At 39.1% G+C, this 17,529-nt stretch overlaps 1 protein-coding gene across 15 annotated transcripts in view; it reads left to right on the forward strand.

Annotated features, from left to right (window-relative positions):
• The first annotated feature begins 6,243 nt into the window (after nt 1-6,243).
• The window catches only part of LOC104938767 (uncharacterized), a 66,757-nt gene continuing 55,471 nt past the window's right edge, over nt 6,244-17,529 (forward strand). For 3 of the 15 annotated variants that reach the window (XM_027274042.1, XM_027274046.1, XM_027274047.1), the window contains exons 1-2: nt 6,249-6,490; nt 8,036-8,177. In XM_027274042.1, coding sequence (XP_027129843.1) covers nt 6,426-6,490; nt 8,036-8,177 — 207 coding nt within the window. In that variant the 5' untranslated portion in view covers nt 6,249-6,425. Of the gene's footprint in view, nt 6,557-7,393; nt 7,509-8,035; nt 8,178-17,529 lie in introns of all 15 variants that reach the window. The other 12 variants (XM_027274033.1, XM_027274034.1, XM_027274045.1 and 9 more) reach the window with 10 other exon arrangements.

Here is a 17,529-nt window from a genome sequence, read left to right on the forward strand (position 1 = left end):
GTAATGTTGTGTTTAACTATGTTGGTCACGATGGCCCTCTCATCCCTGAAGAACCCTGGTGGGTGAGGAAACGACCAGCAGGACTGATGTCTTTTAGCTAAGCTTCTCTACTATGCTTTTGAGCAAACAATGTGTGGGTAGTCTGTACTGTGTTTAATGAAGGCATCCTCTAGTGGGCAGGCTGGGCCATATACAGGAAAGACAGGAAGATCATGCTAGCTTCCTGCAAACAAGATCAGGGCAATACAGTCCTTAGGCTGTATTACGACCAATGATTATGATTTTTCAGTTCTAGTATGAATGATGTGTCAGTATCGCCTACAAACACACAGAAACATTGTATTCACGTTTAACCTAATAACTAATAATAATATTTACAATCAACATTAATTGTAAGTCGAACATTTACATAAAATAATATTTACCATATCTTGCCCAAAGTCAGCTAAACTAGGCTCAGCTCACCCTAACCCCCGTGCAGGATAAGGGATAGAAAATAAATGAATTAATGAATTTTTACCATAAACTAATGATGGTAAGTGTAGGAGCTATTTGTGAAGTTAGTCTTTGTTGTGTTTTGTTGTAAATTTAATCAGCTAATTATGAGTAAGTTTGTTTGATTAATGTAAGTGTTTGCTTTATTTAGATTAGATTTTTTGCTAATATTCTTTGTTATTTGTTTATTTATTATTTGTTTGGGATATTTAGATTTGCAAGGTTGGTATTTTGGTTTATTTTTTGGTAAATGGGTCACACTGGGAACTTGAGGTTATTTAGATAGGTAGGCACCTTAAGTACCAGCATGCACCTGGGTGGGCCTATGGTTTTTTACCAGCGCAAGGGAGGCAGCAGAAGCCATGGTTTTCTTTGTTCTTTTGTTTGTTTTATTATTTTGAAATAAATCATCACAAAACGCAAGGATTCAGACATTCATCTTCTTTTGTCTGCGTTAAACCACATCCTGATGGTGCATCAGTGGCCTTTTGATTTTGTTTGTTGTTAGTTTAATTTGTTTTTTATGGACAAATGGCCACTACAGTAAGTATGACATTTGTTGTGACCGTTTCATTAATTCTCTATTTAATTTGAATTCAGTTTATTTAATCTTAGTTATTCTTCAGTCCTATTAATATTCACATTTGTATTCATAACGTTGATATTGAATCAATGTTTGTAAATCGAATAAACATGAACATAAATTTATATTTACCATATAGGCTACTAATGTGATAGTATCTATTTAAGTTGAGAATACCATCACCACACAAACATAATTCACATTTGTATTCATAACGTTGATATTGAAGGTAAATCCATGAAACGTTAACGTTGAAAGTCAATTATACTATTATAATAAACATGTAACTTCACAAAAATGGATAGAATTATGTTGTAACGCATACAGTCCATGGTGTAAACATATGTGTTTTCAAAGCTTTTATTTTGGTTTAAGCTCGGCAATCCGCTTGAGACTTCCAATATGGATTGGATATAGGCGGGACAATTAACCAGTCAATTATATGTTATTATGTTAAACATGTAACTGCACAAAATGCACAGGATTGTGTTATGTGTAAACTATACAGTCTGTGGTGTAACGTGCATGTTTTGAAGCTTTTATTTTCTTTTTTTTGTTTTATTTTGAAACTACTTCCGTTTTGGACTTCCGGTATGGATTGTCGGCCATCTTGCCTGCAGATGGGTACTCTTGGCCGTGATCGGGTTATTATTGGAGTGAATGGACGGACCTGTCTATTTTCAAAACACTGAACTAAACTCACCTTGTGAGTGTGCTGCCTCATGTTTATAGTGTGTATTATAAGACTTTTAACTTATGTAGTGTTTTTGAGTACCTCAGAAAGCATTCCATAAATAAAATGATTTTACTGTATATGTATTCTGTACAGTACTCTGCCCCTAAATAACTGTTAATAATGACCTTTACCTAAAAAGTCATTGTAAAAATCACATTCAACAGAGAACTTTTGATTTTATTATTAATTGTAGCTCAATCACACTCAGTCCTCTAAGAGATACTTTATTTATCCCTCAATGGGGAAATTCTTTTTTCACTCAGCTATTATTTTACATGCATTTCAACCCCGAACACACATACAAGGGCTCATAGACATGCAATGTGGAGAGAGACCACAATGTGGAGAGAGACCACATAAATGTCATTGACCAGTACTAACCAACATATTTTTACCTTGTTTTATCATTTATAGACAAACAAAATTACATTTATACATACATTTATAGCTGAAAACAAAATTACAAATTCTGAATTTTTACTGAAAACTACAAAGACAGTTCATCTTTTGACATGTTTGCAGCAGGCAGCAACGATAAATATAATGATGATTTGCACACAGGACAATTTAACATACATAGTTCTATATTTAATGAGGGAGGAGCTTTGAGGCTTCCCTTATATTTGGCTTTAGATTTGTCATAATACAAGATTTCAGCATTGACGACGGCTCATCACAGGGCACAACAGTGTCCTGAGGACCTTTTTTTTAATGCCAAGCTGGTTTGACACTAAGGTCTAGTTATTTCAAAGACTACAACATATTGTTTTTAGATGAGTAATGTTGTGATTGTGGAGGTTTGTACTTCTAGAGCATTTTCTATACTGTATATTATAGTTTAGCCTAGACTCATGAGATCACTTAGATGATAGTGTGTTTTCACTAAAAAGGTGAAACAGTGAAATGTTAAAATGCTATATTCCTGAAAATACAGAGATAATGCATTTTGATGCATTTTACATTTTTGGACTGAACCTATAATGTTCATGATAGCACAATCTGAAGCAAAGTATTGGTACCGTTAGAGAATTACAGTTTCATGCTTCTCATACAACAAGCTTTGCCTTAATTTAATGAGATGTTGTGATGTAATAGAATGGGAAAAAAATAACAAGGTTGAAAAAATATTTTTCTGTTTTTGTATTCATGTCTTATTTCAAACTTGTTGTTTCTTATTATTAAGTTTTGTTCTTGTTTTACACTCAAAATGTTTCAAACAATTACTGAGTTTAAATTACAGATAGTCAGCTTTGATTTTAGGGGTATTGTCGGAGACACATTTAAGTAGATTTGAATTCCATTATTTACATTGTCTTTTGTGAGTGTGCACCCTCTACAGATGGTGATGGTGCCACCCTTTAAGCCAACCACCCATCATGCATCAGGGAGAAAGCAGAGACCGTCATTGACCGGAGCGTGTGAAGCTGTGTTGGCACTCTTGGCCTGTTGCTGTTTCGAGCTACAATCGAGTTTAGCTGTAGCCTGGTCCTGCCAGTTATAAAATATTATAAGACTTCTGCAAACAATGTGTTTTATTTTCTGTGTTTGTTTAAGTTACCATAAATTGCCAGCATCACTCTTCAAATTAACTCTCACTGGATTTATTTGATCACAAACTGCAAGTCTGACACTCCACGCCACCCATGTGGTAAAACAAAGGAAACTGGAAATAAGGGGTTATAAGAAAAATCTAAATTGAAGTTCTGCCACTACAGGTATTTACAGGAACAATGTCATTATTTTAAATCTCGTTATTTTAACAGTAACTATTTCTGTATGTAGGCTCCCTTTTTAAGGGCATTCTTTTGCATAAAGCCATGGTCAGTCTGGCAGCTGAGGAGGAAAGTTAACAGTGTGCATTGTTTGGCAGTGGTCAGTTTACATAACTTTAAATTCTTTTAAGACATGATGACTATTTGTCATTGTAGACATTTTGTATCAGGTTTAGCAGCAAGGGTATAGATCTGCATTTGCCCGAATATGCTGACTGTGATGCTCAGGTTGGTTATTTGTAAAATAAAGATTTTTTTTTTTATCATTCAGACAAAGACAAAATTTTGGAGACAAAAATGTGAACTGACACAGTTTTCACACTTAAACAGAGCTCAAAGCTGAGCTTTGCTGACTGTAAGAACACTGCACCACATGTAACAAACTTATAAATAGTATAAACTGTATTTATTAATGCTACAAGAAATTAAGGCTCCAATTCATTTGGAGGCGGAAAAATAATAATAATAATGAACATGCCCTGACAGTAGATATGCTGCATTGTTTGGCAGTGGTCAGTTTACATAACTTTAAATTGTCAGGTGCTGACACTGCATGTCACTTCCTTTGTCCAATATATGGCTCTAGAGAACACCCAGTAATTATGTGTTACATGAAAGGATATACAGTGTAAATCCCACCAGATATTGTGTAAATCAAATAATGATTGTCACCCAAGGATTACTTACTATTGCCAGTAGGTGGTATAATAACTGACTGAATTCGGGCATGTAGATGTGTTCAGGCTGGGGTCATAAAATGCAAAGTTTGCAGATTGGAAGGAAGCAGATTGGAGAGTTTACACTAAAATTACAACAACTTCCTGTTGGACAATATACATTCAAGTAACCCCAAGTTCCTGTTTCCTGAAAAAGCAATGCCATGGACATGCTGTTTAGCAAAAACCCTCATCTGTCATGATCCACTCCTGGTTTTTAATTCCTCCTGTCAGTACTTTTCCACTCACCTGCACCTGCTGTACTAGAGTTGTCAGAAAACAATTTCATTTGTTTTTTAAATGAATTTTCTAAATCTGCATATGTCACCATACATTGTGTATGATTTCAGCATCACTTTATTAGAAAATGGTACAGTAAAAGAACTTGAAAATCACCCCAGAAGTAGTTGGGAACATGTAGAAAAAGAATCAGGTGGAGTTGTCAGAAAACAATTTCATTTGTTTATTTAATGACTTTTCTAAATCTGCATATGTATCTTAGAAAAGAGATTATTATTTGATTTCTGAGTTTCCGAGGTGCACTTGAAGGCACGATGAAGCCGCTCACACGCTCTAGATTTTAAAGTGTATATAGCGTTGCCGCAATGCTGTATCATATTGAAGTTGTTGATTAATATTCCTAATAAAAATTCTGAGAAAATATGTGAACACTAATGGTGGAGTGGCTCCGAGGATGGCTCGTTTTGATGAACATTAGGTTGTAGCTCGTTTTGATGAACATTAGGTTGTAGCTCGTTTTGATGAATATTAGGATGTAGCTCGTTTTGATGAACATTAGGTTGTGGCTCATTGTCTGTCTTACTAAAATATGCGTGTTTTGTGTTTTAACAACGTTGCAATTAAGAGTTATTGATCCCGGAAGTGCCAGTATCTTTCTAACTTTACCGAAGTGCAGTGGCCAATGAGGCACCTTTCCTTCCCTACATCGTGATCTCGTAATAATGAGAAAAGATCTCGTAATTACGAGATAAGGTGTCTAATTTTTTTTTTTTTTCAAGTGAATGCATTACGCTTTGTGGAAATGTATAATAATGTTTGAATTAAAATAGATGTGTGTTAAATGGATCTGGGTAAGTATAAGGTCACACAGAGTATATTGCTTTTGAGTGTTGTGTAACTAGTATAAGTGTTTTGCAGGAGTTGCAGGTTCAAGGCCTACACACAGAGAGAGAGACGAGCAGATAAGCAGAGAAATAGGAGACTCCCCTTGGTTAGAACTGAAAGCAGACACAGAACATCTTACTATTGTGGATTATATTATCTGAAGTGCCTAATAATCATTTAAAGATATTAAACTGTGTGATTATGTTGAACTATTGCTTTTAAGAATGTTGTATAACCAGCAGAGTGTTTTTGCAGATTACAGTTTGTGTCTGAGTGCAATCCCACGCCTGAGGTATGTGTGTGAGCACAACTAGAAACTGTTACAAAGCATCTGAATCTAGGCACAGAGTGTACCCAAGGACACGATGGTCCGAGAAAAGAGCACACACACACACCCGGGCAACGGCTGAACTCAGCAGACTACCCTGTATGAAGATAATAACAAATATGTAACCGTTTGTGTGATTTAATAAAACTAGCTGGAGCCAGAGAGAGCTCAGAACTCAGCAGGGCGTGAAGGTGTGCAGATCGCGGGGTCTGTAAGAACTCAAAGCTGTGTTCTCCCTCTTGCAACAGGTGAAACTGGAGTACTTGTCTTTGTCTTCTTTAAACTCAATATCTCTCTGCTCTACATCAGGTCTACAGAATTCGGGGTGGTTTGAATCACCACAACAGCTTCCGTATGTATTAATCTGATTAGTTTTTTCCCCCCATAGTCGCTGAAATTGTACAACTCGGGCAACCAAATGAGATAAAATATATTGAGAGAGCTGCACGACGTTCACATGTGTGGGTATGTGGGCGTTTCCTTGGACACAAAAGAGGTCCTGCGTTTGAAGGAGTGTGCTTTCTCAGCAGGCAGGCACACTTGGTGTCGGTAGGGGGAGGGTGGAGGGCCCGGATTAGAATTGGGCTGGACTGACCGTGTTTTTCATTAGAGCGCTGGATCTACTGCTCGAAAGGTGACGAACGATGAAACTGTCCAATTGGACCTAAGGATGGTGGGCCTCAACCGATTTTTTAATTTTTTTTTGTTACGACTCGGTAAGGGGTTTGCTAAAAAGTGAGTGGATCCGTTTACAGTTACCCCAGGTGGTGCTCGTGATCTAGGCAGCCAATGCTGCTGGAGGTGGGTGGTCGATTATTATGTCATATGTGCGTAGATTCAGGATTAATATAGACTGCGTGGTATAAGTAGTGTTGAGACGTCTGTAATGTTCTGTTACCTGCATTGCCGTCCGTAATGGTGTGGGCTACAGACTGATTAGGGCTGTAGGCTCCACAGACATATATTCTCATTGAGCCTCCCGCTATAGTCGGTACTAACACATCTATCTATGTATGTAATGCCTATGAGCGGCTGGTCAGAGCTGCTTGTAGGCCGGAGTGCAACAGTGCATGTAGTTATGGCAAATGCTACGTGAAGCAAAACATTTCTTGTCGCACATTAAACACCTGCTTCTGTTTTTCTGTGAGTCAAATATGTCACCAGCAGGATTCAGGATGTGCCCACAGCAGTATTCAATGTTGTCTGTCCTCACTGCCTGTAAGACCTGCTGTCGGGTCATTAACCATCATGCACCCTGTTGTACTGCCATGTGATTTTAATAAATAATATTTTAACAGTTAAAATTCACCAAATACGAGTAATGTGTGAAGTGAAGTGAAAATTGACAATGACTCAATTCGAGTGGTGTTCATCAATACTACAGAAAGATGGTGACTTTATGAGCTGCCCAAATAGTGTTGGGTAGTAACAGTTTACATGTTATTGGGACTGTGTAATTGGATTACAAAAAATAATAACGTTTGAAAAGAGTGTAGGCCTTAATTAGATTATAGTTACATTAAGAAGGTAATTTAATTATGATTACAATAGTTAATATATGTAACTTTTAAACATTCTGAAGCTTTTTGTCAGATAACTACTGCTGAACTCATAAAGAGCATGTCTGGTCTGACACAGGGTTTCTCACACATGTATGCTGGACTTTGTGACAGACCGGGAGTGAAAGAAATGAATGGTATTGTGCTCAGCAGAGGCTGTCTGGAAACAAAAGAAAAACAATCTGTGACACCAGGTGCAGTACAAGCTAGAGAATGTCCATCTGAAATTAAAATGTCTAGTTAGGTTGTTCTTGTACAACATAGGAAGGCATAATACTCACAAGACAGAACATTATATATTTATTTATCTTTTTCTGCTAATATTATTTGCTTAACATTTACTGTCAGCGAACTGAAATAGTGTTAGCCTAGGTAGCCTGATGTTGGGGGTGGCTACTTACAATTAAGGAAATATGCTGGTCATTTTAAAATAATAAAAGCATGGCTATTACTATGAGGTAGTAATATAAAGGTTCATGTTTCCTATAGGCTTTAGGATTATTATTATTATTATTATTATTATGATTAAGCTACACAAATATTAATTAAAGTACACTTTATCCATGGATTTGTTTTGTATATTTTTAAAGTGTTGTGGTCTTGAGGTCAAAATAACATTTTAAGAGAAAATGGGCTTAAACATTACATAAACATTAAAGTCTCCTCTATATTATGTATTATGTTTCTTACCTTCTTACCTCTTCTTAACTCCTTTTTCCAGGACAAAGCTGTGTCATTTCCATCCCCTTGGAGAAAACAAAAGGCAAAAGAAAGAGACCTCCAGAATTCATGTGCCCCTTAAGTGTCTGCAGGGCAAGATGAGTACAGACAGACCCAAACGGAATATCATCAAGAAAAAATATGTAAGTAAACTGTTTTTCTTCTCTGTGGTGCAGTATATACATTGGATATAAATTACTGATTTGTGTTCACACTTATTCTGTGATTTAAAATCTTCATATAAGGTGCATTGATGAACTTGTACAACTATAATTTTCCTTCCTTTCCTTTTATATATTTTTAATTATAATTATTTTATTCCCTTTATTTACAATGAAGGTTGAATTCCATGTTGTATGTTATGTAACAGTAATCCTTCTAGTAATTGAGATATTTCCAACAAGGATGGTTTACAGATACATGTGATGAATGATGTAAGTGTGCTGTAAACACAGTTAGGTGTCATGGTTCGTGCATGATTACACCACTCTGGCAGTGTTGGAGAACCTTAAGAGGGACAGTTAGAATTGCTGCTTCTTTTGCTTTTACCGATCTACCGGTCTAATAAGTATTGATAGTATTAGTATTAATATACAGTGCTTAACAAATGTATTTGTCCATAGTAGATTATATATCCATCCATACAGTATGTATGTATGTATGTATGTATATGTATATATACATATATTCTAGTGCCCTTCCAGGGTTTTCTTTTACAAATCACAGGTTATTTTAGTTATGAACAACAACAGAACAGGGGAGCACATTATGATTTGATTTGATTACTTCTGACTACCCAACCATCACATGATAAAGGGGGTTAGTTTACACACAGCACAAGTAGTCAAATAAAATCTGATCTGATCAGTTTTACAAGTCCATTTTGTCGAGATCCTATAGAATTTTTCTCTTTCAACTCTGAGAGACGCCTAAGTCGCCCAAATACATAGATTCACATTTTAATGGAATATTTACGCCAAATGCATTTTTTTTATATGTTTGTGGATCTCCTTCCAGTAAGTCCTGATCACCTTGTAGTCCCAAAATGTATGAAAGTGGTTGGCCCCGTTAGACCTACACAGCGTCCAACAGGCATCCCTACTGCCTTGATGCCGTTTCTGTATGGGTGTGACAAAAAAATCTTACAATATTCTTCCAGCAGTACCTTGAGTAACTTGATTACAAAAAATGATGGAGGAATTTCCTCTGCCTCAAAGCCTCGTTTAATTAAATTTAAAGCTCACGTTTCGCACGGATTCTTTTTAGTGTGACACAACGTGCTTACGTTACAGGCCCCTGCAAAGCGGAAGAAGACGGAAGCGGGCTTTTGGTGAATGGCAGACGCAAACGCAGCAAAGCGAAAGTAATAAGAATAACAATTTTATACGATTACTCGATTAATTGATAGAATATTTGAGAGAGAGAGGGAGAGGGAGAGAGAGAGAGAGAGAGAGAGAGAGAGAGAGAGAGAGAGAGAGAGAGAGCGCCCTAGGTAGTGTAACACCCAAATATTTAATGAATTCTGCATCCCAATTGTACTCGGTCTCATCCCAACTGTACTCGGTCTTAATCTCAGGAAGAGGGTTATAGTTAAATGCTAGCACTTGAGTTTTGCTAATATTAATTTTATATCCCGAAATTGAACCAAATTCCTCTAGCAACTTCATCAATTTCAGGTGTGTGAGTTGTGTTATACTTATCAATAAATCATCAGCAAATAAGGCCAGTTTTTGCTCCCCGGATGTCATAACTGACCTCTGTCGAATCCACTGACTCATGGGTTATATAAACAAGGCGAGGAGGAGTGGTGACGCACAACATCCTTGTCCCGTTCCTTTTTCCAGAGTAAATGAATTGCTCAAATCTCCGTTAATCTTGATTCTTGCTGTTGGTTTATGGTATAGTGCTGCAAGTGTCTGAGTTATAGTTGTATGAAAACCAAACTTTGATAGTACTTTGTATAAAAATGTCCATCTCACTGAGTCAAATGCTTTTTCTGCGTCCAAACTTAATATCAGTGTCTCCAGTTTTTGTTGTGTAATTTGTCTCATGCATTGTTTTCCTGATGTTGTCTTGGGTTTGTCTTTGTCTGACAAAGCCGGTCTCGTCCTTATGTATTAATTCTGGTAGTATCAGTTCTATTCTCTTAGACAATATGGAGGTGAATAGTTTATAATCATTATTTAGAAAGCTTATAGGATGATAGTTCCCACAGTCTAATTTGTCTTTTCCCTCCTTAGAAATGATCGAAATCATTGTCTCCCTCCATGAGGGGGGGAGTATTTTTGTTTTCCAAAACCCAATTAAACATATTTAATAATGTTGGAATTAGTTGATCTTGCTAGTGCTGTCAAGAGATAAAAAAAGAGAGATTAATTAATTATGATCTGTAATTAATTGATCTAATTAATCTTTTTTTAAATCTCACCTGAAAATTGCTGAGAACAGCTCTCAACTTGAGGTATTTTCATTTAAATTCATTACATTATTGTGGCAGATCAAAAGATTGATAAATAACAAAGAAAAAGTGGCTTTATAAAGTCATTTATTGTTTTTAACAGATTTGAGCAGATGCAGTCCTCGCTATTTACATTCTGCTGTATTTGAGACGCAGTTTGCAGCACTCCTGTTAACCCCTCGTCTTCCACTCTGTTTATCGGCCTGCAGTTCATTGCTATCCACTTGGCAAGAACATTTGCCAGCCTGTCAGTCACAGACTTGCTCATATGCGGGGTGTTCTCCTCGAATTTAGTTTGGTGAAGAGCTTTGCTATGGCTCGCTAAATTGCTGACGTTTTCGCTGCTAACATTAGCTGTGGCTGCACTCGTGACTGGGTGCTTTGCGTTGATGTGGTGGGCTAAACTTGAGAAACAATGGGAGCCTATCAGCTTATGCTAAACCATCCCAAACACAATGACAGCCAATCAATGTCCACTTCAGGGTGTGACTGACCATTGTTTTCCACCCCCAACAACTCAAGCACAAGAAGCCCAACACATAAAAACTGATTTTATAAAAAGGCAACTTGTATACAGAAACAGTAAAGTTAAAGATAAAAAAACTGATTAACGTGATTAAAAACATAACGCGCTAAATATAATGTAATTAATTAATCACAACGCGATAATTTGACACCCCTAGATCTTCCATTGTTTTGTGCTATTCTGTGGGATAATCGTCTGTCCCTGGGGACTTCCTCCCTTTCATTCTCCCTATTGCTAATTGAATTTCTTCTTTTATCATTTTAGATATAAATTTTTTGTTTTGCTCATCCGTAATCTTTGGAAGACATCTAGGACCAAAAGGCATCAACCTGAGGGGCATCATTTGTTTGTGGTTGGGAATATAATATTTTGTAGTATTTTAGGAAGCACTGTTGAATTTTCTCCAGGCTTGTTTCTATTTCATTTCTGTGTGGGGTTTCTTATTTTGTGTATAGTTTTGTCTGCTTGTTGTTTTCTTAACCTATATGATAGGAGTTTCAATGATTTTTCCCCCCTGTCTCATAGTATCGTTGCTTTGTAAAAAGAAGTTTTTTTTTTGGATTTTCTGTGTATTTATTTCATATATTTCTTTTTTGAGTTTTGAGATCTTAGTTTTGGTGTGATCTTTAAGAGATTTTTTCTATGTTCTGTCTATAGTCTCTTCAAGTCATCTCTAAGTTTTTGAGTTTTTGTTCTTTATTTTCCTTCTCATATGAGGGTTAGGGTTAGACCGCTATTATTTTACAGGTGGAGTAACATCTTCATTGTCATCTTCATTGTCAGTAACATCTTCATTGTCATTGTGTTCCAAATACAGCTTAATTTTATTTTTCAGTTCATCTTTGAGAACTGAATTATTTAGGATGTTTGTATTCAACCTCCAGAGAGTAGACCTGATCTTATTATTTAGGTGGACTGACATATAAATGGGACCAATAAGAGTACTAGGTCCTATTTCACAATTATCCACCCTAAAAAAGTCTCTTTTAAGCATAGAAAAATAGTCTATGTGCGAGTAGACATTGTAAGGGTACGAGTAATGAGTGTATTCTCGACTTATTAAGGTCTCTGGGCTTTTTGTTATCATTAGATCAAGTATATGTTTATAAAAGGACCAGTCACTACCGGGAGGAACCTACACGTTAAGGAGACTCATCACAGTATTCTGCCCTCTATTCTGCCTGTAATCATAACAAATCTAAATCAAATCAAATCAAATCAATTTTATTTGTATAGCCCAAAGTCACAAAGTACATTTGCCTCAGAGGGCTTTACAATCTGTACAGGGAGTGACACCCTCTGTCCTTAGACCCTCGGTTCGAGTGAGGAAAAACTTGCCCACAAAAAACCCTTAACAGGGAAAAAAGGTGGAAGAAACCTCAGGAAGAGCCACAGAGGAGGGATCCCTCTCCCAGGACGGACAGACGTGCAATGGATGTCACGTGTACAGGACAAATCAACACAAACATTGTACAATGACTGATAAAATGACAATGAATTATAATGAATGATAAAAATGATTACAGTAATAGATATGGTAGTAATAATGACAGTAATAATATATGTAGTGGGCGTCGTGCAGGATCACAGCAGCAGCCACGATCCACGAGAACCTGCTGGACGACAGAGCACAGAAACTCCTGGGAAGTTTGGTTAGTAACATGCATTAATGAGACATGTCCACAGATGGAGAGATATGGAGAGATATAGAGATATATATATATATATAGAGAGGGAGATATAGAGAGATCAGGGTTCTCACCAGGATTTTATTTTAGAGTAATGGGGTAAGGCGAGGGAGCGTAGCGACCGAGCGGGGGGATGGTGCGGGTCCCGACCCCCCTTCCTTGATGCGAAAATTTTGAAAAATTGTGCCCAAAATGGGCCATATTTGAGGTACCTGGAGGGAATAAATTGCATTTTTTATGTTGTATATACTTAGTGGAAAATTGTTACATCTTTGGATCTTGGCAGTGTGTTACCTGCAAAGGGTGTTGTCAAAAGATATGTAAACTCAGACACAAACAATAGAGATAATACACGTTTTATTCTATTAAGAAATTAAGAAATGCGTGAGCATCCTGTTATTTCGGGAGCATAACCTACCAACCAATTATTAGAGACATGAGACAAAAGATTGTCCTAAATTGTGTCAACAACAGAACAGATAAATGCAAGTGGATAAAACAGCCAGCCAACAAGAAAACAGCCTAAATTAGCACTAAAAATCATCCGATAGGGCCTACGTCCTGTCATTGCTAAACCTGCCTACAAGGTAGACGTTTCCATTCATCAAAGTGTTGGTTAAGTTTTCAAGCGTGATGGAAAGCATGTATAACTGGTGCACTTACATTTCTGACCATGAAGAAAGAACGAATGTCTCTTTTTTTGCGAGGGGGTCCGTCATTCATTGTTATAATTATGACATTCACCGAAGTCCAGCTCAAAGTCCAGCTCAAAAGAAAGCTATCACTGGGAATCGAGCGGGAGTTCAGTTGTCGTTTTTTTCCCTCTCTCTCTCTCGGGGAACTGATTTCCAGGCGTCTGTCTCCTAGCAACCTAAAATCAACAGCGCAGAGTACGCATGTGTAGGTTCATCAAACGTCGGCTACACCATTGTAGGAAGACAGCACCAAGCAAACGTCAGCTGATTTTGACACCTTGAAAACTGCTGAAGTGCGCAGGAAAAAAAAAAACTTTTGACGATGGTGACGAAAACTGAAAACAGCCGTTACGCTATATTAAAAATAACGTAACGGGGGGAAATTGCCGTTGCGGTCTGAAATTTTAGCGTAGCGGGCCGCAACCATATAAAGCGCTGGCGAGAACACTGGAGATATAGAGATATATATATATATATAGAGAGAGATATAGAGAGATATAGAGAGATATATAGAGAGAGTGAGAGTGAGAGAGAGAGAGAGAGAGAGAGAGAGAGAGAGAGTTTTCGGTAAGGGAGATGTGTGCATCTTCAACCAATACCGTGCCTGGCTAGGCATAACCCTCGGTGGGGTCCCCCGGCAGTGTAATCCTATGGCAGCATAACTAAGGGATGACCTGAGCCAGCCCTAACTATAGGCTTTATCAAAAAGGAAAGTCTTAAGTCTATTCTTAAAGGTGTTGACCGTGTCTGCCTCCCAAACCCAGAAAGGTAGTTTGTTCCACAGAAGAGGAGCCTGATAGCTGAAAGCTCTGGCTCCCAATCTACTTTTGGAAACTATAGGAACCACAAGGAACCCAGCGTCCTGAGAGCGCAGTGTTCTAGAGGGGTAGTAAGGTATTATGAGCTCTTTTAGATAAGATGGTGCCTGACCATGAAGAGCTTTGTAAGTAAGGAGAAGAATTTTAAATTCTATTCTAGATTTAATAGGTAGCCAATGCAAGGAAGCCAAAATGGGAGAGATGTGATCTCTGATCTTGGTTCCTTTCAGAACACGTGCAGCAGCATTCTGAATTAACTGCAAAGTCCTAAGAGACTTATTAGAGCAGCCTGATAACAAAGAGTTACAATAGTCCAGCCTTGAAGTAACAAATGCGTGGACTAGTTTTTCTGCATCCGCCTGAGAGACAATGCGTCTGATTTTAGCGATGTTACGTAAGTGGAAGAATGCAGTCCTCGAAATTTGTTTTATGTGGACGTTAAAGGACAAAGTAAGTCTCTAGAAAGAGAGTTTCTGAGGTGTTTGGGTCCAATTACAAGAACTTCAGTTTTGTCTGAATTTAACATCAAAAAATTGTAGGTCATCCAACTTTTTATATCCTTAAGGCATGCTTGGAGTTTAATTAACTGATTGGTTGCATCAGGCTTGATCGATAAATATAATTGGGTGTCGTCAGCATAACAATGAAAATTGATGGAGTGATTCCTAATAATGTTCCCTAAAGGAAGCATATATAAACTGAATAGAAGTGGTCCAAGTACAGAACCTTGTGGGACTCCACGACAAACTTTGGTCTGCATGGAGGATTCATCATTGACGTGAACAAACTGAGATCGATCTAAAAAGTACGATTTAAACCAGCTTAGGGCGGTTCCTTTGATGCCAATTTGATGTTCCAGTCTCTGTAAAAGAATTTGATGGTCAATGGTGTCAAATGCAGCACTAAGATCTAACAGGACAAGTACAGAGATGAGTCCTTTGTATGATGCCATTAGGAGGTCATTTGTAACTTTGACTAATGCGGTCTCTGTGCTATGATGCACTCTAAATCCTGACTGTTTTTTTTGTCTTTCTTTGCATCTTTTTTTTTTTTTTTTGGACGCCTCAAATAGAATGTGTTATTGGATGGGGGTCACACAGCTGATTAGCTACAGCTTGTCTCAAGTATCTTAGACAGAAAGGGAGGTTTGATATCGGTCTGTAGTTGGCTAAGACCTCTGGGTCTAGAGTGGGCTTTTTAAGAAGAGGTTTAATTACCAGCTACCTTAAGGATGTGGTACATATCCTGTAATAAAGACAGTTAATCATATCCAATAACAATTACTAACTACAGGTAAAACACCTTGAGCAACCTGGTTGGGATGGAGTCTAAGAGGACAGATGACGGCTTAGCTCGCGAAATGATTAAAGTTATTTGATGAAGGTCGATGGGGGAAAAAACAGTCTAAATAATAACAGGTTTTTCAGCTGTTTCAAACTTGCTGTATCAGATCAGATCAATGCCTGTTGAGGGGAAGAGGTGATGGATTTTGTCTCTAATAGTTATAATCTTATCATTAAAGAAGCTCATGAAGTCATTGCTACTTAGACCTAAAGGAATTAGGACTTTCTCTCAAGTCGGCGCCGCGTACGGACGCAGCGGCCCCTCTCTGTCCCGAAAATGGTGTGTTTCACATGTTTGTCTTCGTCAGTGTGCCCGTGTGATTTTACGTTTGTGTCGCGTTTGTCCGTCCCAAGGCGCACATACAGCCGTGGGACTCTTTTTGACATCAGCAAACTTTTTTCTGGAAAATAAACCCGACACACGCTGAGGAGCTACACAACCTCGGCCTTCTCCGGCGGCCCGCTTCGACTCCGACCCCCAGTACTGCAGCACACCCGCAGAGGAAGCGCCGCAGGCGGTGCGAGAGGAAGCAGAAGCGAGGAAAGCGCGGAGGTATCCTGGCCAGGCTAGCGGCTAACCCACACAAGCCGGCTTTACCAACCATCGTACTAGCCAATGTCGCTCCCTTGGACATAACTGGTTACATACACCTCATGAGATCGACCCAGCGGACCGTGAGAGAGTGCTGTGTTTTCGTTTTCACGGAAACATGGCTGAACAACAACGTACCGGACTCCGCCATCCAGCTCGACCAGCTGACTTGCTACCGAGCAGACAGAGCCCTCATTGCAGGAGGTAAGACCCGCGGTGGCGGGGTCTGTGTGTACATCAGGGACGCTTGGTGTCAGGACACTGTGGTGGTTTGCAGACACTGTTCATCTTTTGTGGAGTTTATGGTCATCAAGTGCCGGCCTTTCTATCTACCGAGGGAGTTTTCTTGTCATCCTGCTTGTTGCCGTCTACATCCCTCCCAGCTTGTAACAACAACGACAGAGACAAGGCACTGAGTGAACTGTACAGCTCCATCATGGAACAGCGACTGCCCATCCAGAGGGACTTCTCATCGTGGCTGGAGATTTCAACCATGCAAATCTCAAAACAGTGTTTCTAATGTGTACCAACACATTGAGTGCTACTCGGGGAAACAACACATTGGACCAGGTCTACACACCACTGAGAGGAGCATACAAGGCCTACCCCTCCCCCATCTCGGCGCTTCCGGACCACATCACTGTTATGCTAATGCCAGCATACAGGCCTAAGGTCAAAGTCACCAGACGGTTCAGAGGAGGTACGGGTGTGGCCAGAGGGTGCCTCCTCAGCACTCCAGACTGCTTTAACACTACAGACTGGGACATGTTAGCAGGCAGCACCTACAACACAGATCAACATCCAGGAGTATTCAGACACTGTTACTGCCTACATCAGCAAATGCACTGATGATGTCACAGACACCAAGACCATCACGGTACGTCCAACCAGAAACCATGGCTGACGGGGGAAGTCCATCGGTTACTGAGAGCCCGGAACGCTGCTTTCAGAGCAGGTGATGAGGCTGGTCTGAGATCAGCTAGAGCCAACCTGCCCGTGGCATCAGACTTGCAAAGAGGCAGTACGCAACAGGATAACCCGCAACTTCACCGACAGCAGAGACACAAGAGCCTGTGGCAGGGGTTACAGACCATCACGGACTACAAACCTCGACCACAGACCTGTGACGTGACATCACTCTGCTCAACGATCTGAACCCCTCCTTTGGCGGTTTGAAGCTGACAACAGCACCCCTGCACTGAAGACAAACACCCCCTCCAGATGACCAGGTGCTGTCCCTGTCTCCGGCAAGCGTGAGGAGATCCCTCTCCAGGATCAACACTCGCAAAGCTGCAGGACCTGACAACATTCCTGGTCGTGTGCTGAAGGACTGTGCAGAGGAGCTCACAGATGTCCTCACAGACATCTCAACCCC

Source organism: Larimichthys crocea, chromosome XXIII, assembly GCF_000972845.2.
Source record: "Larimichthys crocea isolate SSNF chromosome XXIII, L_crocea_2.0, whole genome shotgun sequence".
Classification (NCBI taxonomy): domain Eukaryota; kingdom Metazoa; phylum Chordata; class Actinopteri; family Sciaenidae; genus Larimichthys; species Larimichthys crocea.